Consider the following 23317-nt stretch of genomic DNA (forward strand, 5'->3'; position numbering starts at 1 on the left):
ATGTATTTTTAGCTCTAAACTATCCTCAGAACAAGACTTAACTTGGTAGATGAGATTAGCCAAAACTGCCACATGATTTAACCTCACTGGTAGATGAGACTAGCTCTAAACTATCCTCAGCCATAAACCTCACTGGTAGATGAGACAAAACTATCCTCAGCCACATGTGCTAGACAAGCCAATGCTTTACAAGATGGGACAACATCCTCAGAGTTAGACTACATAAACAAAGATAAAGCAAAGCAGTGCGACAAAAACAACACAGTTACAAAAACAAACGCACAATAGAAAAATCTATGTACAGTGTATGCAAATGTAGAAGAGTAGGGAGGTAAGACAATAAATAGGCCATAGAGGCTAAATAATTACAATTTAGCATTAATACTGGAGAGATAGATGTGCATATGATGATGTGCAAGTAGAGATACTGGGGTACAAAAGAGCAAGAGGATAAATAACAATATGGGGGTGAGGTAGTTGGGTGTGCTATTTACAGATTGGCTGTGTATAGATACAGTGATCGGTAAGCTGCTCTGACAGCTGATGCTTAAAGTTAGAGAGGGAGATATAAGACTCCAGCTTCAGTGATTATTGCAATTTGTTCCAGTCATTGGCAGCAGAATACTGGAAGGAAAGGCGGCCAAAGTAAGTGTTGGCTTTGGGGATGACCAGTGAAATATAGCTGCTGGAGCGCGTGCTACTGGTGGGTGTTGCTATGGTGACCAGTGAGCTGAGATAAGATGGGGCTTTACCTAGTAAAGACTTAGAGATGACCTGGAGCCAGTGGGTTTGGCGATGAGTACATAGTGAGGGCCAGCCAAGGAGAGCATACAGGTCGCAGTGGTGGGTAGTAGACAGGGCTTTGGTAACAAAAAGGATGGCACTGTGAGAGACTACATCCAGTTTGCTGAGTAACACATTGTATCCTTTACACGTCTAAACAAACTTACATAACACCTTGTATCCTTTACACATGTCTAAACAATATTAGGTAACACATTGGTCCCTTCATACAGTCCGTGGTGACATCTGCTTCATGGCCCACATGCCATCAGGCAACTCCAGTAGTTTTAATCCAGGGCTTGAGTTCAACGGTGGTGTAGCGTATAAGAATAGCCTCTGGTAGAGGAACATCTGCATATAGTCTGGCCACACCCATCACTTCCTGCTGGCCTTTCTGCTCTCTAGCTGCTTGTGGCTGGGGCCTCTTCCTGTCCTTCTTCCACTTCTTCTTGTTCTTCCTTGTTTCAGTGTTTCCAGAGTTCTGCTGGGAGACAGGTCATATTAACCAGGCTCAGTCACGACAGAAGTGGTGTCGGACTCATAAACCTTAAGCACAACTGTTTGGGCCTCTTGCAGAAGAATTGTACTCTTGAAAATACATGGTTGTGGTGTTACCAAGGTAAAAAATGTATTGAAGGGACGTAGAGCAACATGCCATTGTTGGTAAAGGTGTCAAACGATTGTAACATAAGTGTTTAGAGACACACTAGTGCATTTTGTACGGATATTGGGGGACATTGGAAGCTTCTTTTGAGAGGAAAGATCAGTCAACTAAGTTAATGGGCTGGGGGGGCTGTGAAAAGTCTCAGGAGGGCAGTTCTTATACACTATGAATTATTGTGTATGGCACCTTTCAAATCGTTCTCATACACAATAACACAAAAACCCCTGTAAACCTCTCCCTGTCCATTGACTTTGACAGATCATTCTTGCCAATAGAAGCTCTTGGATTTTTGGAGCCATGTTTTTGTATTGTGTTATGACTGTTTTTGTTGTTGTTGTTTTTCAGTGTCCCTTGCTCTCTTTTTTGTCCCACAATCTTGTTGTGCACCATAACCGCAAGGTGTGCCCCTTCCCTCATGCTGGTGAACCCAAAATGCTGCCGCTTTAGGGTATTTTTCAGCAGAGCACTGTGGAAGGACACCAGATTACCTGAGTTTTACAAAGACAAAAGGTAAAAAGAGAAAGGGGTGAGACTTATTTGATGACATGGTCTGAAATAAACTCTGTGGTCCTCAGGCTACATCCAACCACCTGGAACCCCAAGCTCATTCCAGCCTGTTGTTTTGATAATTTTGATGTTTGTTATATATCGAACGAGCTTGGGGTTACAGGTGGTCATATAGAACAAGCTTGGGGTTACAGGTGGTCATATAGAACAAGCTTGGGGTTACAGGTGGTCATATAGAACAAGCTTGGGGTTAACAAGCTTGGGGTTACAGGTGGTCATATAGAACAAGCTTGGGGTTACAGGTGGTCATATAGAAGGTGGTCAGAAGGAGCTTGGGGTTACAGGTGTAGTCTGAAGACCAAAAAGCGTATCTTTCAGACCATATAGTTCTGACAATATGCTGTAGCAGAGTCAGGGTGACATTTCCCTTTAAGGCGTGACCAGGCCCTCTAGTGGCCTGGGCCTGTAATAGTAGGTTGTTTTCTCTTCAGCTGTGCTGAAATACTGTAGTAGTTAGCTATCCTGGCAGACACTGATGTCCTTCTGCTGCTGAGCAATATCTTTATCTTTCTAGGGATTTATAGCGTTATATTTTTCACGTGGCGTATATATATACATATATACATATATATATATACACACACACACGTGGCAAAATAAATGAGGTTATATTCAACCGAAAATAAAACCTTTTACAATACAAAGCAAAGGCTAAAGCAACACAATTGACAAATTCCTTGGAAATAATCATTTCTGCATTCTCTTCATTAGCCTGTTGCAAGGGGTGATGACACAGCAGTCCAATTACTGCATGTCCATGTGTGGGAGGGTACTTCCCCCACCCAGAGCATTTTCTATTGAGCCTTTTCACAAAAACTGTGTGATATTTTCGGTGATTCTACCGCAATAGATTGAAATCAATATTTTTGAGTATTTCAGGATTTTGGATCTGTCCCCCACTCTTCAGTGCTCCCTGGGGGCTGGAACTCTGTAGACAAACATTAACTTTGGGGTAGACACTCTATATTTATCTTCTACTCCTTCCATTTTTACTGCATCTACCATTTGATCAACATGAAATCATCTCTGACTCTGCTGTGTCTGGTGGTATGGGTGAATGTGGATGCTTCATCAGCTCAGACTGGTAAGGATGTGTTTTCTTTCACTTTCTCACATGCTTGTAGTGCCCACATTGTGTTAGTATCCACCAATTACTCTGTAAGACTGACTAGACTATACAAAGGGAGCAAACGTAACTGATGTGTTTGCTATGCTACTTTTATCAAATGCTGCACAACTAAATCAAATCAAACTTTAATTTGTCACATGTGGCAAATACCTTACCGGTAAATGCTTACTTACCTGCCCTTTACCAACAATGCAGAGTTATGTGCTAAATACATTTAAGGAAAAATAAGTAGATAAAAAAACAATGAAGCCAGTACCAGTACTGATTCAATGTGTAGGGGTACGGGGTAGTTGAGGTAAGATAATATTTACATGTACTGTCGGTAGGGGTAAAGTGACGCTGATAATAAACAGAGTAGCAGCAGCGTACGTGAACAGTGGGAAGGATGTGTGCGTGATGACAATATGCATATGTCTGTGTCCGTGTGTGTTGGAGTGTCATTGTAGTATGTGTGGTTATATTCCAGTCAGTTTACATTGAGCCTGTGCAAGAGAGTCGGTGCAAAAAAACAAGTTTAAATAATATTAAAATAAGGGCTCAATACAAATAGTCTTGGTAGCCATTTCATTAACTGTTCAGTGGTCTTATGGCTTGGGGGTAGAAGCTGTTAAAGGAGCCTTTTGGTCCTAGACTTGTCGCTCCAGCATCGCTTGCTGTGCGGTAGCAGAGAGAACAGTCTTTGACTTGGTTGGCAGGAGTCATTGACAATTTTTAGGGCCTTCCTCTGACACCGCCTGGTATAGAGGTCCTGGATGTCAGGGAGCTAAGCCCCAGTGATGTAGTAGGCCATTCGTACTTCCCTCTGTAGCACCTTGCGGTCGGATGCCTAGTAGTTGCCATACCAAGTGGTGATGAAACCGGTCAGGATGCTCTCGATGGAGCTCCTGTTTAACGTTTTTAAGGATCTGAGGCCCCATGCCAAATCTTTTCAGCCTCCAGAGCCCTACTCACAACTTTTTTTGTATGTTTGGACCATGATAGGTCCTTAGAGGTGTGGACGCCAAGGAACTTGAAGAGCTCGACCTCCCCTCCAGTCCCATGGATGTGAATGGGATGTGCTCAGCACTCCTTTTCCTGTAGTTCACAATAAGCGTGTTTGTCTTGCTCACATTGAGGTAGAGGTTGTTGTCCTGGCACCACACTGCCAGGTCTCTGACCTCTTTCCTTTAGGCTGTCTCATCATCGTCGGTGATCAGACCTACCACCATGTGTCGTCGGCATACTTAATGATGGTGTTGGAGTTATGTGTGGCCACAGTCTTGGGTGAATAGGCAGTACATGAGGGGACTAAGCACGCACCCCTGAGGGGGCCCTGTGTTGAGGATCAGTGTGGCAGATGTGTTATTGCCTACCCTTACAACCTGGGGGCGAACCATCAGGAAGTCCAGGACCCAATCGCACAGGGAGGGTTGAGACCCAGGGCCTTGAGCCAAATGATGAGCTTGGAGGGTACTATGGTGTTGAATGCTCAGCTGTAGTCAATGAACAGCATTCTTACATAGGTATTCCTCTTGTTCAGATGGGATAGGGCAGTGTGCAGTGTGATGGCGATTGCATCTTCTGTGGACCTATTGGGGTGGTAAGGTGACAGGTAAGGTGGATGTGATATGATCATTGACTAGTCTCTTAAAGCACTTCATGATGACAGAAGTAGGTGCTATGGGGGGATAGTCATTTAGTTCAGTTACCTTTGCCTTCTTGGGTACAGGATCAATAGTGGCCATCTTGAAGCATGTTGGGACAGCAGACTGGGATAGGGAGAGATTGAATATGTCCCTAAATACATCAGCCAGCTGGTCAGCGCATGATCTGAGGGATGCCGTCTGGGTGGGCAGCCTTGCGAGGGATAACACATAAAAAATCCGTCATGACGCTGGCCTGGATGTAGGTTTATGACAGTCATAAATACCTCTTCCCCCCTTTTTCCTCTCTACCCTTCTGATGGGACTATTGAAAATCCCTTGGTTTAACATAGAGATTCTGGGAACATCAGAAGGTGGGGGGAAAGGAACCATATTTTGGTAATCCGACCAGTTGAACATATGCGTTGGTACTTAATGAATATGATGTCAGGTCAGTTGTCATCTGAGACATTCACATCAATGATAGGAAGACAACCTCTACAGTGGAATGTCTACACATTATAGTCAGATTCACATGGAATTGTTGTGCAATTCAAATGTTTAAATATAAAATTATTGGTGAAGAGATGAAATGTAATTTTAGCTTCCAAATGAGAGATTTGGGTTTTCATAAAGTTAGGGCTCTGCTCAATAAGTGGCCCGCCCCTGTGAAGAGACATGGGCTGTAGACTGTGAAACACACCCTTCTCCCTCCACAAACATGTAACCTCCTGTTCCGGGTACATTAGGATGACGATCCGATGTCAGAATGGTTCAGATAATAACTACAGAACGAAGCCAACCTCAGCGTGAGCTTTGATTGCGAATGGTATGAACTTTGAACTCTTATTCACGACAGAAGTGACACCTCCTAGCCGTTGAGTTAGCAACAGCAGCTGCAAACGTGGGCTAGGAAAGAGGTGTTGGAGGGCCAGTAGGAGGCACTCTTTCCTCTGGTCTAAAAAATATCCCAATTCCCACTGCCCTGTGTAGGGTGCCGTCTTTCGGTTGGGACGTTAAACGGGTGTCCTGACTCTCTGAGGTCATTAAAGATCCCATGGCACTTATCGTAAGAGTAGGGGTGTTAACCCTGGTGTCCTGTTTAAATTCCCAATCTGGCCCTCAAACCATCATGGTCACCTAATAATCCCCAGTTTTCAATTGGCTCATTAATCCCCCTCCTCTCCCCTGTAACTATTCCCCAGGTCGTTGCTGCAAATGAGAACATGTTCTCAGTCAACTTACCTGGTAAAATAACGGATAAATAAAAGAAAATAAAAAACAGACAGAGTATCCCATCTACCACACAACGACGTTACTACAACGTATCCAATTTACAACCAGAGACATTCTTCACATGACAAAGGACTCTGTTGGGAAACACGGCCTTCCATCCACCACCAACCTACCAAAGCGCAGCTCAGAGTAAATATTTACTGCATTTTCCTTTTCCAAATGGCCGGTCATTTAAAATGCATAAGATTCTGTATTTCCGATTGAGTAGCTGCCTACGGCCCGATAGAGACATCACTTCTCCCTTTGTTCTCCAGGCTCCCCGCTCTTTCACTCAAACCCAGCCCCCTTTCCTTTGGGTAACCAGCTGTCATATCTGTTCTGTCCACTATGGACGTTTTCCTTTATGACATAATTTATAATCAAGGTATGATTCATTCGGTGTACGTGTAATTCTGTGTGATTAGTTAGGTATTTAGTAAATACATAATTAAACCCAATTTTGTATTGCTGATTCAACTTGTTAGCTAGGGTTCGTGAAGATAACCAAGAATTTACAACTTTCAGATGAGACTGAAATAAGGTGACGATTAATATTGACTGCTATTGATGTAAAATATTACTAGGTCTTTAAGAGTTTATTCGGAAGATAATGGCTCTATAAATATTATTTTGTGGTGCCCCGACTTTCTAGTTAATATCCGGCATAGCCAAAGACACGACACCTCAAAGCGGAGAAAGAAGGTGTTTAGTTTGTCTGGAAGCAAGACGTCGGTGTCCGTGAAGTGGCTGGTTTTCTTGTTGTAGTCCGTGATTTTCTGTAGACCCAGCCACATACGTCTCGTGTCTGAGCCATTGAATTGCTGTCATGCTGAAACAGGAAAGGGCCTTCCCCAAACTGTTGCCACAAAGTTGGAAGCACAGAAACGTCTAGAATGTAATTGTATGCTGTAGCATTAAGATTCCCTTCACTGGAATAATGGGGCCTAGAACAAACCATGAAAAACAGCCCCAGACCATTAATCTTCCTCCACCAAACTTTAAAGTTGCCACTATGATTGGGGCATGTGGAGTTATCCTGGCATCCGCCAAACCTAGATTCGTCCGTCAGACTACCAGATGGAGAAACGTGATTCATGACTCCAGAGAACGCATTTCCACTGCTCCAGAGTTCAATGGCGGTACATGGTAATCTTAGGCTTGTGTGCGGCTGCTCGGCCAAGGAAACACATTTCATGAAGCTCCCGACGAACAGTTATTGTGCTGATGTTGATTCCAGAGGCAGTTTGTAACACGGTACTGAGTTTTGCAACCTAGCGCTTCAGCACTCAGCAGTCCCGCTCTGTGAGCTTGTGTGGCCTACCACTTTGTGGATGACCCGTTGTTGCTCCTAGACATTTCCACTTCTCAATAAGAGCACTTACAATTGACCAGGGCAGCTCTAGCAGGGCAGAAATTTGACGAGCTGACTAGTTGGAAAGGTATCCTATGATGGTGCCACGTTAAAAGTCACTGAGCTCTTCTTAAGGCCATTCTACTGCCAATGTTTGTCTATGGAGATTGCATGACTATGTGGATGATTTTATACACCGATCAGCAACAGGTGTTGCTGAAATAGCCGAATCTGCCAATTTGAAGCGGTGTCCACATACTTTTGTATATATAGTGTATTACAAACTGGGTCAGGGAGAGCTTGAAAATGTCAATGAAGACACTTGCCAACTGGTCAGCTCATGCTCTGAGTACGCGTCCTGGTAATCCGTCTGAATGTTAACCTGTTTAAAGTTCTTAGTCACGTCGGCAAAGGAGGGAGCGCGATCACACACTCATCCAGAACAGCTGGTGCACTCATGCATTGTTCAGTGTTGCTTGCCTCAAATTGAACACACAAGCCATTTAACTCCTCTGGTACGCTTAAGTCACTGGGCAGCTCACGGTTGGGTTTCTCTCTTTTGGGATAGGGGGCAGCATTTGCACTTTTGGATGAATAGCGTGCCCAGAGTGAACTGCCTCCTACTCTGTCCCAGATGCTAATATATGCATATTATTATTAGTATTGGATAGAAAACACTCTGAAGTTTCTAAAACTGTTTGAATGATGTCTGTGAGTATAACAGAATCAAATCAAATGTATTTATATAGCCCTTCGTACATCAGCTGATATCTCAAAGTGCTGTACAGAAACCCAGCCTAAATCCCGAAACAGCAAGCAATGCAGGTGTAGAAGCACGGTGGCTAGGAAAAACTCCCTAGAAAGGTCAAAACCTAGGAAGAAACCTAGAGAGGTACCATGCTATGAGGGGTGGTCAGTCTTCTTCTGGCTGTGCCGGGTGGAGATTATAACAGAACATGGCCAAGATGTTCAAATGTTCATAAATGACCAGCATGGTCAAATAATATCAAATCAAATCAAATCACATTTTATTTGTCACATACACATGGTTAGCAGATGTTAATGCGAGTGTAGCGAAATGCTTGTGCTTCTAGTTCCGACAATGCAGTAATAACCAACAAGTAATCTAACTAACCATTCCAAAACTACTGTCTTAAACACAGTGTAAGGGGATAAAGAATATGTACATAATAATAATCACAGGCAGAACAGTTGAAACTGGAGCAGCAGCACGGCCAGGTGGACTGGGGACAGCAAGGAGTCATCATGCCAGGTAGTCCTGAGGCATGGTCCTAGGGCTCAGGTCCTACGAGATAGAGAAACAAAGAGAGAAGAGAGAATTAGAGAGCATACTTAAATTCACACAGGTCACCGGATAAGGAGAAGTACTCCAGGTATAACAAGCCCCCCGACACAAACTACTGCAGCATAAATACTGGAGGCTGATTGAAGGGGTCAGGAGACACTGTGGCCCTATCCGATGATACCCCCGGATAGGGCCAAACAGGAAGGATATAATCCCACCCACTTTGCCAAAGCACAGCCCCCACACCACTAGAGGGATATCTTCAACCACCAATTTTACCATCCTGAGACAAGGCCGAGTATAGCCCACAAAGATCTCCACCGCGGCACAACCCAAGCGGGGGCACCAACCCAGACAGGAAGATCACATCAGTGACTCAACCCACTCAAGTGACACACCCCTCCTAGGGACGGCATGAAAGAGCACCAGTAAGCCAGTGCTGCAACAGGGTTAGAGGCAGAGAATCCCAGTGGAAAGAGAGGGGAACCGGCCAGGCAGAGACAGCAAGGGCGGTTCGTTGCTCCAGAGCCTTTCCGTTCACCTTCACACTCCTGGGCCAGACTACACTCAATCATATGACCCACTGAAGAGATGAGTCTTCAGTAAAGACTTCAAGGTTGAGACAGAGTTTGCGTCTCTCACATGGGTAGGCAGACCATTCCATAAATATGGAGCTCTATAGGAGAAAGCCCTGCCTCCTGCTGTTTGCTTAGAAATTCTAGGGACAATTAGGAGGCCTGCATCTTGTGACCGTAACGTACGGGTAGGTATGTACGGCAGGACCAAATCAGAGAGATAGGTAGGAGCAAGCCCATGTAATGCAGAACTCATATGGCAGGCAAAAACCTGAGAAAAATCCAACCAGGAAGTGGCACATCTAAGCTTTTCAAAGCTTGGCCTACCGAATACACAGTGGGATATGGATAAAGTTGCACTTCCTACGGCTTCCACTAGAATACAACCGTCTTTAGAAACTTGAATGAGGATTCTACTACAAAGGAGGGGCTCATGAGACCTGTTTGAGTCAGTGGTCTGGCAGAGTGTCTCAGGCTCGTGACGCGCGCTCCCGACAGAGTTACCTCTCGTTCCAGTGCTTTTCTTCAGACATAGGAATTCTCCGGTTGGAACATTATTGGTGTTTTATGTTAAAAACATCCTAAAGATTGATTCCATACATCGTTTGACATGTTTCTAAAGGACTGTAACGGAACTTTTAAAGTTTTTGTCTGGACGAAGTGCCTGCGCCTCATGAAGATGGATTACTGGGATGAACACGCTAACAAAAAGTGGCTATTTGGACATAAATGATGGACTTTATGGAACAAATCAGTCATTTGTCATCGAACTGGGATTCCTGGGAGTGCTTTCTGATGATCATCAAAGGTAAGTGAATATTTATGGTGTTATTTCTGACTTCTGTTGACTCCAAAATGGCGGATATTTCTCTGGCTGGATTGGGCTCTGAGCGCCGTTCTCATGTTATGCTTTTTCCGTAAAGTTTAAAAGAAATCTGACACAGCGGTTGCATTAAGTCTCTGGGCAGCTCATGGCTGGGTTTCTCTTTCTAATCCGAGATAGTTTGCAAGCCCCTGCTATATCCAACGAGCGTCAGAGCCGGTGTAGTGGAATTCAATCTTAGTCCTGTATTGATGCTTTGCCTGTATGATTGTTGGGCCACGGTGGAGGCCTTTGGCAAAGGCTCTCATAGTCTGGTAAACAGAACACATTGTCAATTGCTTGTTGGTTCAGGGATATTAAAAAGAATCACACTGTCTGACGGGATGATGGGTACTGAGAGGTGTAGGGCAACCCAGCACCCGAAGTCTCTTATCAACACTATGCAAAAGGCTTTATTGTCTTCTCAGGAATTCAGCATTCTCGGTGTTAATATCTCAAACCTCTATCTTCCTCACCTCTGAGAAGCAGTAACACTATTGGTCAACAACTCAAATAATTCAGATTTTATGAAGGGTCTTGGATTCATTGGCCCTTTCTTTTGCTCCTGACCTGTGCTGGTGAGATACACCCTCGCTCTTTCTTTCTCTCTTTCTCATGATCTAGTGGTCATGGCACAAGCCATGGTCTCTCTGATCATGCCTAGAATAATACCTTGTAATGTCAATATTGCCTTCCTACTTGAGATTTATGCCTTGTATGTTAATTCATTCATTTCACAACGTAATTAAATACTTGCCTTTTGATACAGATAATTCTCCGACCTTTCTTTTTAAAAATATATTTCTTTGAATTTTTACCCCATTTTTCTCCCCAATTTCATAGTATCCAATTGTTGTAGTAGCTACTATCTTGTCTCTTCGCTACAACTCCCGTACGGCTCGGGAGAGACGAAGGTTGAAAGTCATGCGTCCTCTGATACACAACCCAACCAAGCCGCACTGCTTCTTAACACAGCGCGCATCCAACCCGGAAGCCAGCCGCACCAATGTGTCGGAGGAAACACCTTGGTTAGCACGCACTGCACCCGGCCCACAACAGGAGTCACTGGTGCACGATGAGACAAGGACATCCCTACCGACCAAGCCCTCCCTAACCCAGATGACGCTAGGCCAATTGTGCGTAGCCCCACGGACCTCCCAGTCGCGGCCGGTTACGACAGAGCCTGGGCGCGAACCCAGGGACTCTGATGGCACAGCTGGCGCTGCAGTACAGCGCCCTTAACCACTGCGCCACCCGGAAGGCCAAACCATTCTTCTTTATTAAAAAACAAAACAATATGTTTTATGTGAGAATAGGCATTGGTCTGAAGTCGAAAAATAAAGGAAATTCACATGAGCACAACAATGCTTATTCCACCCATGCTCTACCAAGTTTTTCCAGCACACAACCTTGACCTATTACAGTAGCTTTGTTGGTAATGTACATCAAACTATGTATAGGTAGGTTGCTTAGGATTCAAACCTTCTCAAACAGCCTAATTCTTACTCAACTATATATTGACATTTGAAGTCAGCAGGGTAACTCATCTCTTTATCTTGAAGCACACTACTAACAGCACACTCCTTCTGCTCACCTGACTTAGAATTCCTCACAAACAAATGTCGACCGCATTATCTACCAAGGGAATTCTCCTCGATTATAATCACAGCCCTTTCAGAAAAGCTGACCACGACTCCATTTTGTTGCTTCCTGCCTACAGACAGAAACTAAAACAGGAAGCTCCCACGCTCAGGTCTGTTCAACGCTGGTCCGACCAATCTGATTCCACGCTTCAAGACTGCTTTGGTCACGTGGACTGGGATATTGCGTCAAACAACAACATTGACTAATGCGCTGATTCCGTGAGAGAGTTCATTAGAAAGTGCATTGATGATGTCGTTCCCATAGCAATGATTAAAACATTCCCAAACCAGAAACCGAGGATTGATGGCAGCATTCGCGTGGAACTGAAAGCGTAAACCACTGCTTTTAACCAGGGAAAGGTGACTGGAAACATGACCGAATTCAAACAGTGTAGCTATTCCCTCCGCAAGGCAATCAAACAAGCTAAGCGTTAGTATAGAGACAAAGTAGAGTCACAATTCAACGGCTCAGAAACAAGAGGTATGTGGCAGGGTCTACAGTCAATCACGAATGACAAAAAAAGAGAACCAGCACCGTCACGGACCAGGATGTCTTGCTCCCAGGCAGACTAAATAACTTTTTTGCCCGCTTTGAGGACAATACAGTGCCACTGCACACGACCAAAACCTGCGGAATCTCCGTGAGGAAAACATTTAAACATGTTAACCCTCGCAAGGCTGCAGGCCCAGACGGCATCCCCAGCCGCGTCCTCAGAGCATGTGCAGACCAGCTGACTTACGGACATATTCAATCAATCCTAATCCCAGTCTGCTGTTCCCACATGCTTCAAGAGGGCCACCATTGTCCCTGTTCCCAAGAAAGCTAACTGAGCTAAACGACTACCGCCCCATAGCACTCACGTCCATCATCATGAAGTGCTTTGAGAGACTAGTCAAGGACCATATCACCTCCACCCTACCTGACACCCTAGACCCTCCAGGACACCTACACCACCCGATGTCACAGGAAGGCCATAAAGATCATCAAGAACAACAACCACCCGAGCCACTGCCTGTTCACCCCGCTATCATCAAGATGGCGAGGTTAGTACGGGTGCATCAATGCAGGGACCGAGAGACTGAAAAACAGCTTCTATCTCAAGGCCATCAGGCTGTTTAGCAGCCACCACCAACATTGAGTGGCTGCTGCCAACACACTGACTCAACTCCAGCCACTTGAATAATGGGAATTGATGGAAATTCATTTAAAATGTATCACTAGCCACTTTAAACAATGCTACTTAATATAATGCTTACATACCCTACATTACTCATCTTATATGGACAGTGGGGCAAAAAAGTATTTAGTCAGCCACCAATTGTGCAATTTCTCCGACTTAAAAAAAATGAGAGACCTGTAATTTTCATCATAGGTACACTTCAACTATGACAGAAAAAATGAGAAGAAAAAAATCCAGAAAATCACATTGTAGGATTTTTAATGAATTTATTTGCAAATTAGGATGGAAAACAAGTATTTGGTCAATAACAAAAGTTAATCTCAATACTTTTTTATATACCCTTTGTTGGCAATGACAGAGGTCAAACGTTTTCTGTAAGTCTTCACAAGGTTTTCACACACTGTTGCTGGTATTTTGGCCCATTCCTCCATGCAGATCTCCTCTAGAGCAGTGACGTTTTGGGGCTGTTGCTGGGCAACATTGACTTTCAACTCCCTCCAAATATTTTCTATGGGGTTGAGATCTGGAGACTGGCTAGGCCACTCCAGGACCTTGAAATGCTTCTTACGAAGCCACTCCTTCGTTGCCCGGGCGGTGTGTTTGGGACCATTGTCATGCTGAAAGACCTAACCACGTTTCATCTTCAATGCCCTTGCTGATGGAAGGAGGTTTTCACTCAAAATCTCACGATACATGGCCCCATTCATTCTTTCCTTCACACAGATCAGTCGTCCTGGTCCCTTTGCAGAAAAACAGCCCCAAAGCATGATGTTTCCACCCCCATGCTTCACAGTAGGTATGGTGTTCTTTGGATACAACTCAGCATTCTTTGACCTCCAAACACGACGAGTTGAGTTTTTACCAAAAAGTTATATTTTGGTTTCATCTGACCATATGACATTCTCCCAATCTTCTTCTGGATCATCCAAATGCTCTCTAGCAAACTTCAGATGGGCCTGGACATGTACTGGCTTAAGCAGGGGGACACGTCTGGCACTGCAGGATTTGAGTCCCTGGCGGTGTAGTGTGTTACTGATGGTAGGCTTTGTTACTTTGTTCCCAGCTCTCTGCAGATCATTCACTAGGTCCCCCCCGTGTGGTTCTGGGATTTTTGCTCACTTTTATTTTGATCATTTTGACCCCATGGGGTGAGATCTTGCGTGGAGCCCCAGATCGGGGGGAGATTATCAGTGGTCTTGTATGTATTCCATTTCCTAATAATTACTACCACAATTGATTTCTTCAAACCAAGCTTCTTACCTATTGCAGATTCAGTCTTCCCAGCCTGGTGCAGGTCTACAATTTTGTTTCTGGTGTCCTTTGATAGCTCTTTGGTCTTGGCCATAGTGGAGTTTGGAGTGTGACTGTTTGAGGTTGTGGACAGGTGTATTTTATACTGATAACAAGTTCAAACAGGTGCCATTAATACAGGTAACGAGTGGAGGACAAAGGAGCCTCTTAAAGAAGAAGTTACTGGTCTGTGAGAGCCAGAAATCTTGCTTGTTTGTAGGTGACCAAACACTTATTTTCCACCATGAAGCATTTCGCTACACTTGCATTAACAATTGCTAACCATGTGTATGTGACAAATACATTTGATTTGATTTTGATTTGATAACATAATGTGTTTCTATCATTTTCTGTCTCCAAAATGCAGAAGTGAAATGTAATTTATCATTGCCACCAACAAGAGGAACCAGTTACACACCTGCTGACAGAAATCTGTTCTTTCCTGATGAAAGTCTAACGGTGACCTGTGACTCAGGATTCTGGAACTCTTTCTCACGTCAGACTTAAGATACAATAACCTGCAAAGAGGACGGAAAGTGGTCATCTTCTACAGATTGTGAACGTATGTTCATACTGGAGAGTAAATTGTATTATGATATATTGAGAGTGTATTGGGGTTTATACAGGTGAATCACTGTACAGGTTTGATTCATGCTGACACTAAACATCTCTATCATTGTAGGGATAACATGTGGTGACCCACGTGACCCTCTTGTGAGTTCTCCCTACTACTGGCAGCGGGGTCAATTCAGAGGAACTCAGCGTTACAACTGTAGAACCGGATATAAAACCACAAATGCCCGGGGTGTTGCCACATGCACAAGTGATGGCTCCTGAACTCCAGAACCACTCTGTGAAGGTGCAGTTTTTTGAAGGAAGCCATCTTTGAATATCACTGTGGTTTAATTACCTTGTGCTCCGATGTTAGTTTGGACTGCATCAGAATTACATTGTTTGTCTTTCAGAGATTACATGTGACAAGCCAGATATCCTTAATGCTGTGATTAAAGACCCGACAACAAGATACAAAATCAATGATCTGCTCACTTATGAGTGTAAGATGAATTATGAACTATTAGACAGTACTACCAGACCTACTGCTACCTGTACTACAAATGGCTGGACCAAGACACTTGGCTGTAAAGGTAGGATGACATTTACATTTGCATCATCAACAAAATGAGGATGTGAGTCAAGACACTGATCCAGAAGGTGTAAAGTTTACTGAAAAGATCAAGCAGCCTGTTGTTTTATTCCCTATTTGAGGATTTGGTGTGGAATTGGTAATGACATGAACATTCACTCACTTTGCCTCCATCTGGTTTTCCAGATATTGCTCTGTTCAGTGCTTTTATCAAACTGACAGCTTGGCCAAAATGTAATGATATGGTAATGCTTTGTAGAACAGGTCCTCTAAGTGTGCTGTTAACTGAACGATGTCTCACAATGCGTTCTGTAATGTTTCCTGCCATTGTTTCTCCCAGAAATAAAGAGAGCATGCATCCATATTGAGGGTATAAGGAGGTATAGACAGTGTAATCACTGTGTATTACTGTACTGGTATCATTCATGCTAATACTAAACATCTCTATCATTGTAGGGATAACATGTGGTGATCCACGTGACCCTCTTGTGAGTTCTCCCTACCGCTGGCAGCGGGGTCAATTGGGAGGAACTCAGCGTTACAACTGTAGAACCGGATTTAAAAACATTGATGTGTCACATTGTGTTCTATAATGTTTCATGTCAATGTTTCCCCCAGAAATAGAGGGAGCATGTATCAACCCAACTGCTGTGATGAATGGATTCATAGTTCAGTCAAATGAGAGGAATGTTGATCCCAGGAATAGCAAGATATACTATTCCTGCAATGAAGGGTTCAAACCCTCTACCGGGGGCTGGTGGGGTGAAGCCACATGTACTGAGGGAACATGGTCTGGAATATTAGAGTGTATTGGTAAGAAAACAGATCCTCTAGAAATGACCTCTTTACAAGGTAGATCAAGAACAGTAGAATGCATTTCCCTCTGACTTGGCTATATTGGTCTGAAACTCATTCTCAATGCTCTTTCTGTCTGGATCAATCACAATGTGTCAGAATCCCTGTCATTCCCAACACAAGAAAGGTACCTCACAGTGAAGTCTATAACAATGAACAAACTGTTACAATTGATTGCAAAGTTGGATACACATCTGAAACTAAGACTATAAAATGTAAGGATGGAGAATGGCAAACACCGTTACCAGCTTGTAGACGTGAGTAGTGGTTAATAGTTTTGTTCATTTAAAACAATCACTTGATTTTAATTGTATACAGTGGCCATCCTTCCATGTATGTTCACTATATGTTGGAATAGTTTTGGGAAAAGGACCCCGAAGCCCATATGATATTATGTAATTACATAGATCGTAGTTCTGTGTCTGTACTGTGTGTTTTCTACCCTCTAATCTTTCATCAATATTTTCTTCTCTTGAAGTGCAAGGCGTTCCATGTGATCCTCCACCTAAAGTTGAAAATTCAATTGTTAAAATCCTGTATCAAAATAAATATATAGAGGGATTTGAAGTGAATTATGAATGTCGCAAGTCCTTTGAAATAGAGGGACATAAAAAACTTACTTGTGAAAATGGGAGTTGGACAATTCCACCACCAACATGCAAACGTAAGTATTAATAACTGTTTGAAACTGATGCAGTAATTCAGTTTAGAGTTACTCTACTATGAACAGCACCTATTCAAACAGGGAAAAAATTATATCTAAATGGTCATTGAGATGAAAAATTCTGTATCACATAACACCATTATTCTCTCATACAATCCGGGATACTTGTTTAGGCATTGCTTGGATTTACAGAAATATACATCTCTGATTTATATTTTCTCAATATGTCCCCAATGTGTCCACTTTGAGATAGTTGCTGTTGTTTTTTGCTATAATTCATTATAGTCTAGTATTCCTTGATATGATCATGGATGAGTTTCAGTGCATATTTACAGTATATATCACAAATTGCCCCAGTTACATTCTCCGAATATACTGTACATTGGCCCTTGACTATGGTTCTAACCACACAGTCATTCTCTGCCACTTTTGTGCCTCTGGTATTTGATTGTAATTTGAGAATTCAAACATACTGTGCTTCACCTACAGAGTACTGTGGTAAGCCTGAGGGCGCAGGGAGGAGAATGGAGATTCCTGACCAAGTGCTGGAGAGATACGAAAATGGGAACCAAATAGACTATACATGCATTAGCCCATACAAAGGCCCCGGAGGAAAAGCAACTTGCAAGAATGGAGAATGGCACATGCCAGTTGAGTGTAACGGTAAGTCTTAAGTCTATGGTACTGTATTATCATGGTACTGTACTGTATTATCATGGTACTGTATTATCATGGTACTGTACTGTATAATCATGGTACTGTATTATCATGGTACTGTACTGTATTATCATGGTACTGTATTATCATGATACAGTATTATAATGGTATTCTATTATCATGGTACAGTATTATCATGGAATTGTATTATCATAATAGTGTATCATGGTACTGTATTATAATATCTCTTCTATTATCATGGTACTGTATTATCATGGTACTGTATTTTCACGGTACTGTATTTTCACAGTACTGTATTTTCATGGTATTGTATTATGATTTCTATCTATTCCCTGTTTAATCTAGCAAGCTGTCCTGATCCTCCTCCCATTACTAATGGAGATTTCACCAAGGAAAAGAGAGATGTTGAAGGTGTAATTACAGAGGTGTCCTACCAATGCAGCAGACAGTATACACTGAGTCTCACAGGCAGCATTAGATGTCTGAATGGAAAATGGCCGAGTCCTCCAAAGTGTTTACGTAAGTACATTATTTTCAACAGGTCTGAACATGGTGTTATATCTACATGTCAAGTGTATATAAATGTATGAATATGTACTGCACACAAAGTTAATGAAAAAATGACTGGGTTTCATTTCCATCAGGGCCTTGTGAGATTTCCACTTTTGATGCAGAGTACAATCTACAGAATTTACCCAAGAAAGATTATACTGCGAACGGTGAAAAAAAGACTCTTCATTGTGAAGAGGGATATTACCATAAATTGAAACGTTATTCACCATGGAATATAGAAGAAATTGAGGTGAAGTGTTATGATGGAGAGTTACAGTATGGAGAACACAAACCTATATGTAAGTTCATGTCATGTAAAGGAACACCCATCAGTGTAAGATAGTCATTCTCTCAACATTAAGAGTTTAACATCATCTAATATATGGAATGCATAAGTCCAGGATGCCCTGTGAGCTATCTACTGCAGATTAATACAATAGAAATGGATAGTATTTTCTCATTTTGATCTAAACCTTTTTTTATGAAAATCAATCCACCTGTTTGATCATATTCAATGAGGCCACTATGTGTAACCTAAAAATCATTTGTTCTTTGCTTTTTAGGTAGCCATCGTTATTCATAGGTAGATGATGAACATAAGGGGTAGGTTAAATTAACCAGGAGAATGGCATGTCTTATAATCACACAAACCTGTAGTAGGAGTGAAGGCAGAGCAAATGTTCTGAAGTCAAGTATTATAAACAGTACTATGAAAAGTATTATAAACAGTATTATGAACAGCATGTTTTGGCTTATCAGTGAAGCATAACAGAAACACGTTGGAGTATAACACCACATCAAGCAGGAATCATTTCTCTAATCATTGACACACTATAGTAGGAGTGGTCCACTATATCCACTATAGTAGGAGTGGTCAGCAGAATTACTCTACAGACTGATCTATAACAGTAGTGATCAGCAGAATTACTCCACAGACTCTGATCTATACTAGTAGTGATCAGCAGAATTACTCCACAGACTCTGATCTATACTAGTAGTGATCAGCAGAATTACTCCACAGACTCTGATATATAATAGTAGTGATCAGCAGAATTACTCCACAGACTCTGATCTATAATAGTAGTGATCAGACAGATTGCTTCACAAACTCTGATCTATAATAGTAGTGATCAGCCGGATTGCTCCACAAACTCTGATCTATAATAGTAGTGATCAGCAGAATTACTCCACAGACTGATCTATAACAGTAGTGATCAGCAGAATTACTCCACAGACTCTGATCTATAATAGTAGTGGTCAGCAGAATTATTCCACAGACTCTGATCTATAATAGTAATGATCAGCCAGATTGCTCCACAGACTCTGATCTATAATAGTAATGATCAGCAGTATTACTCCACAGACTCTGATCTATAATAGTAATGATCAGCTAGATTGCTCCACAGACTCTGATCTAAATGTTAGAGGAATTCTAAATTCCTATATGTTGTGTAGCCAAAATCAAATTCACACTCTCTCTATTTCTTTAATGAGTTGTAAAATCATTAATTGTGCATGAAATAGATCGAGACCAGTCTTAAAAGTCAGGTAACAGCGTTTATTACAAGAGAGTACTGAAGCAAAATACAAAGAACCTTACATTTTAAAGAGACAACATAAAATGACATCATCAGTTTCTCACACCGTCTCCGATCCACACAATAGCGCAGTGTCTTCAGTTCTGGAGATCCTCTTCTACTCCCCTCATAAAACAAACATTCCAATCTGTCTAAAAGACATCTTCTCCTCCACTAATGGAACATCAAAGACCATTCTTATCTGTCAGAAAATATATATGCCTCACTTTTCCCTTTCCCACAAGGTACAGATAATTAATTTGCTTTACTTACATTTTCAGTAACAGCTTAACCAAGAACCCATACATTTCATACCATAACATAATAGTATTAAAATAGATGGTTCTAATTTAAATGTATACATAATTAATCATTTCAACCATAATTTCCTCCAACACTATAATAGTAGTGATCCGCAGAATTACTCCACAGACTCTGATCTATAATAGTAGTGATCAGCCAGATTGCTCCACAGACTCTGATCTATAATAGTAATGATCAGCAGTATTACTCCTCAGATTCTCCTCTATAGTAGTCGTGATCAGCAGTATTACTCCTCAGATTCTCCTCTATAGTAGTCGTGATCAGCAGTATTACTCCTCAGATTATCCTCTATAGTAGTCGTGATCAGCAGTATTACTCCTCAGATTCTCCTCTATAGTAGTCGTGATCAGCAGTATTACTCCTCAGATTCTCCTCTATAGTAGTAGTGATCAGCCGTATAACTCCTCAGATTCTCCTCTATAGTAGTCATGATCAGCAGTATTACTCCTCAGATTATCCTCTATAGTAGTCGTGATCAGCAGTATTACTCTTCAGATTCTCCTCTATAGTAGTCGTGATCAGCAGTATTACTCCTCAGATTATCCTCTATAGTAGTCATGATCAGCAGTATTACTCCTCAGATTATCCTCTATAGTAGTCATGATCAGCAGTATTACTCCTCAGATTATCCTCTATAGTAGTCGTGATCAGCATTATTACTCAACCGACTGATTATCTTGTCATGTGATTTCATTCCTACAGAGTCATGATGTTCTCTCCATCAATTTCAAGAATCCGTACAAAGCCGCCTTTTTATGCAAGGAGAAGAACCATTTGCTTTTGTGGTGTCTGTCGCTTGTTTAATTTAGATTTAGAAGAAATGTGAGCCATCCAGTAATGGAATACATGTGTCTTTTCAACGTTTTACATTGTATCATCATTGAAACAAAATAACAGTATCTTTCTCAGCTTCACTATAATAACAGTACAGCTATCTAAAGCTAGACTAAAATGGTACATTTGTTATATTAGTACAAAGTGATGTGATTGTGTGAATATCCTTCTATCAAGTTTATAAATTGCCTGGCTGGGCTGATGAGACAGTGGATTGCGCAGTCAGTTGAAACAGAGTAAATAGGCATTTTAACATCATAGATTCAGCCAGTGGTAGCTTGTGGAATAGGCACCGGCTGGAATGCGGTCTTAACCAATCAGCATTCAGGATTAGACCGACACGCTCTATAATGTGTGAATATTCTCCTGTATCTCCCAGCTGTGTGATTCATTACCTGAAGGTGTAATATAAGTGAACAACTGTTATGATTGTGATTGACCTTATCAAGACAATAAAGTTGTGGAAAAGAGATGACACTTTGTCTCCATGAGTCTTTACAAGGCTACAGTACAACAGAATACGATTTACAGATGTTAACCTAACAAATGCACATTAAAGCTGACAAACTATTTCTCAGGTCAGTATCACTTGTCATTGGCCACACCAGATACTGAATGTTACTTTTGATTTTGACCCCCCCCTTTGTTCACTGACACATTATTCCATTTTTGTTAGTCACGTCTGTGGAATTTGTTCAGTTTATATCTCAGTTGTTGAATCTTGTTATGTTCATACAAATATTTATACGTTAAGTTTGCTGAAAATAAACGCAGTGGACAGTGAGAGGACGTTTCTTTTTTTGCTGAGTTTATATTCCTGAAGTCCTGTCAAAAACATAAAAAGTGAATATGGAATTGAAGGCAGAAATTGTCGTCACTTTCCCTGCGTATCAGAAGAGTAATGTGCTGTTTCCCTATGATGGTGTACAATAGTAGCTAAACGTAGCAAAGTAAACACATCAGTTACGTTTGCTCACTTTGTATAGTCTAGTCAGTGTCTTACAGAGCAATTGGTGCATACTAACACAATGTGGGCACTACAAGCATGTGAGAACGTGATTGAAAACACATCCTTACCAGTCTGAGCTGATGAAGCATCCACATTCACCCATACCACCAGACACAGCAGAGTCAGAGATGATTTCATGTTGATCAAATGGTAGATGCAGTAAAAATGGAAAGAGTAGAACATAAATAAACAGTGTCTATCCCAAAGTTAATGTTTGTCTACAGAGTTCCAGCCCCCAGGGAGCACTGAAGAGAACCACTGTCCAGAGGGACTGACCCAAATACTAGAATTCAATCAAACCTACGTTGCGGGGAGGGGAAACACTGAGGAAAATGCTCAATGTAGGAACTGCATTGGTTCAGTCTATTAATTAATTGAGCAAATCAAAACTAATTTTAAAAGTGCAAATCATTTGGTCAGCCATATAGAGACATATCTAATTTGAAGAGCATAGATTTAGGGATAGAAAGATGTTTAGACAGGTAGCAAATACTTTGAATGTTGATTGTAATGATGATAAGTTCCATTTGTTAGGTCATTGATGAATCACCAAATATGCTGAACAAATGTGTACTGACATAAACCTGTCCGTTTACTGTCTATTGACATAACTATGTTTGTTCCAGCAAGACAACCTTTTCCCGTCAAGCCGTATTATCCAGGGGCAAAAGGGCCAAAATCAATTTAAAGTTCATGTTTTATTGACTTCTACACCTTGAGAGCATGCCAGGGTTTACCTCACATTAACCTACCAACTAAACAAAACACACAATGTTACATTTAACTTTTTCTTGCATATGAGAATTGAAGGTCAATATTCCTGCCTCAATGTGTAGAATGCAAAGAACACATCTATGACACTCAGTAACGAAGATGCAGTTGAAATACTTGGCAAGGACCACGAGGACATTTTACTAGATATTGTCTGGCTGCTTTGATATTGTTAAAAATATACGTCATGTTTCTTTATAGTGAACTTTGATCATGTCATCCCCAGCACCACTAACTTCCCACTGAGCACACACTGGTTGAATCAACGTTGTTTCCATGTCAATTAAATTGAACCACGTGGAAAATATGTTGATTTGGCGTCTGTGTCCAGTGGGATGAGAAGGCTTGATGGTGTATGGGATAATATTCAAGGGAATAATTAAAATAATAAATATTAGATTAGAGTAGATTTATTTAGATTAGAGTAGATTGGATTAGAGTAGATTAGAGTAGATTGGATTAGAGTAGATTGGATTAGAGTAGATTAGAGTAGATTCGTTTAGATTAGAGTACATTGGATTAGAGTAGATTAGAGTAGACTAGATTCGATTAGAGTAAATGAGATTTTATTAAATTAAATTGATTAAATTAGAATCAGAGGCACTTTATTTAATGTTGGACAATCATGAAGCTGAAAATAATTTAAGAAAACTATTGACAG

The 23317-nt window shown here is 41.7% G+C and overlaps 1 protein-coding gene across 6 annotated transcripts in view; it reads left to right on the forward strand.

Annotated features, from left to right (window-relative positions):
• Nucleotides 1-21353, forward strand: part of LOC123996610 (complement factor H-like) — a 45954-nt gene extending 24601 nt beyond the window's left edge. Inside the window, exons 1-11 of one of the 6 annotated variants that reach the window (XM_046300106.1) lie at nucleotides 2861-3098; nucleotides 14616-14810; nucleotides 14931-15107; nucleotides 15214-15393; nucleotides 15849-16504; nucleotides 16726-16911; nucleotides 17401-17574; nucleotides 17935-18108; nucleotides 18234-18440; nucleotides 18705-18744; nucleotides 20745-21353. In XM_046300106.1, the coding sequence (XP_046156062.1) occupies nucleotides 16264-16504; nucleotides 16726-16911; nucleotides 17401-17574; nucleotides 17935-18108; nucleotides 18234-18440; nucleotides 18705-18724 (1002 nt within the window). In that variant the 5' untranslated portion in view covers nucleotides 2861-3098; nucleotides 14616-14810; nucleotides 14931-15107; nucleotides 15214-15393; nucleotides 15849-16263 and the 3' untranslated portion in view covers nucleotides 18725-18744; nucleotides 20745-21353. The other 5 variants (XM_046300109.1, XM_046300108.1, XM_046300110.1 and 2 more) reach the window with 5 other exon arrangements.
• Nucleotides 21354-23317: the final 1964 nt, after the last annotated feature.

This window comes from Oncorhynchus gorbuscha, linkage group LG15 (genome assembly GCF_021184085.1).
Source record: "Oncorhynchus gorbuscha isolate QuinsamMale2020 ecotype Even-year linkage group LG15, OgorEven_v1.0, whole genome shotgun sequence".
NCBI lineage: Eukaryota > Metazoa > Chordata > Actinopteri > Salmoniformes > Salmonidae > Oncorhynchus > Oncorhynchus gorbuscha.